General features: G+C 49.8%; 1 protein-coding gene across 1 annotated transcript in view; it reads right to left on the bottom strand.

Annotated features, from left to right (window-relative positions):
• The window catches only part of MPV17 (MPV17, mitochondrial inner membrane protein), a gene marked incomplete at its 5' end in the record, with an annotated part of 9,333 nt that overhangs the window by 7,150 nt on the left and 1,235 nt on the right, over window positions 1-948 (bottom strand). The window contains one exon of the mRNA XM_018574448.1: window positions 762-857. Within this exon, the coding sequence (XP_018429950.1) occupies window positions 762-857 (96 nt within the window). The remainder of the gene's footprint in view (window positions 1-761; window positions 858-948) is intronic.

Raw genomic sequence — 948 nt, 5'->3', positions numbered from 1 at the left:
GGCCATCGTCTGATCACTCCGGTGTTTGTAACTAGCTGGGGACACGTAGTGCTATGCGTCCCCCAGTTATGAATGAACAGGATGTGATTTACATCACTTCCTGTTCATTCATGAGTTTCTGGACGGGAAGAAGCACTCAGTACAGAGGCTCCTCCCCATTGAGAACCTGCTTGAGAGTAAATATCTTACTATCAGCAGTTTGTGAATGAATGGGGAGGAGCCTCTTTCCCATTCAATATTGTTTACACCCCCAATATTTCCCTGAAGCCCCTCCCCCAACAGTAACAGATATATATCCATATAAATACAAAAATTAATTTGTAAACAAAAAACTAATGGAACAAAAAAGCCCCTCCCCCCTCCCCCACACACATACATACAATACACGTGCACCATATTGTGGTGTACATCACGCACATGCGCTGCTGTGCGTTGTTAGAACGCATCGCAGTGCATGAGTTCTGTCCTTTTTTTTTTCCATTTTCAGGCTTTATCAATAGAATTGTGTCTTTTTATCGGTTTATTATTGATTTGAGAAACATTTGCGCAGTTATCGCCGGGCCCGCAAATTTAGTAGCGCCGTCTTTTTATCCTGCCGGGCCCGCGCTTCCAGGAAATATCCGGTTTGGGGGCGTCGTTTACAAACGCAGCAACGCAGCAGCAGAGGATCAAATCAATGGCGCGGCTGCGGTGCAGAATGTCCCGGAGGGCCTGGCGGGGAAAGGGTTAATGTGTGCGGCCGAGTCGGCCATTTTCCTCACCCGTTTCAGCTTCTCCCAGATCTCCGCCTTAGACAAGCCGTTCAACGAGCCGACGATGGTCAGGAAACATCCGAGGAAGCACGGCGAGAACCCAACCTGTGACCGCACAGAGGAGACAATGAGGGGGGGCCGAATTCCACCGCAGAGATCCCCCCTCCCCCCCCCAATCACCACAGAGACCCTCACC

Source organism: Nanorana parkeri, unplaced genomic scaffold (assembly GCF_000935625.1).
Source record: "Nanorana parkeri isolate BGI_ZX_2015 unplaced genomic scaffold, ASM93562v1 scaffold2974, whole genome shotgun sequence".
Lineage (NCBI taxonomy): Eukaryota > Metazoa > Chordata > Amphibia > Anura > Dicroglossidae > Nanorana > Nanorana parkeri.
The sequence above is the reverse complement of the archived record's forward strand: the minus strand, read 5'-3'. Positions and strand labels throughout refer to the sequence as shown.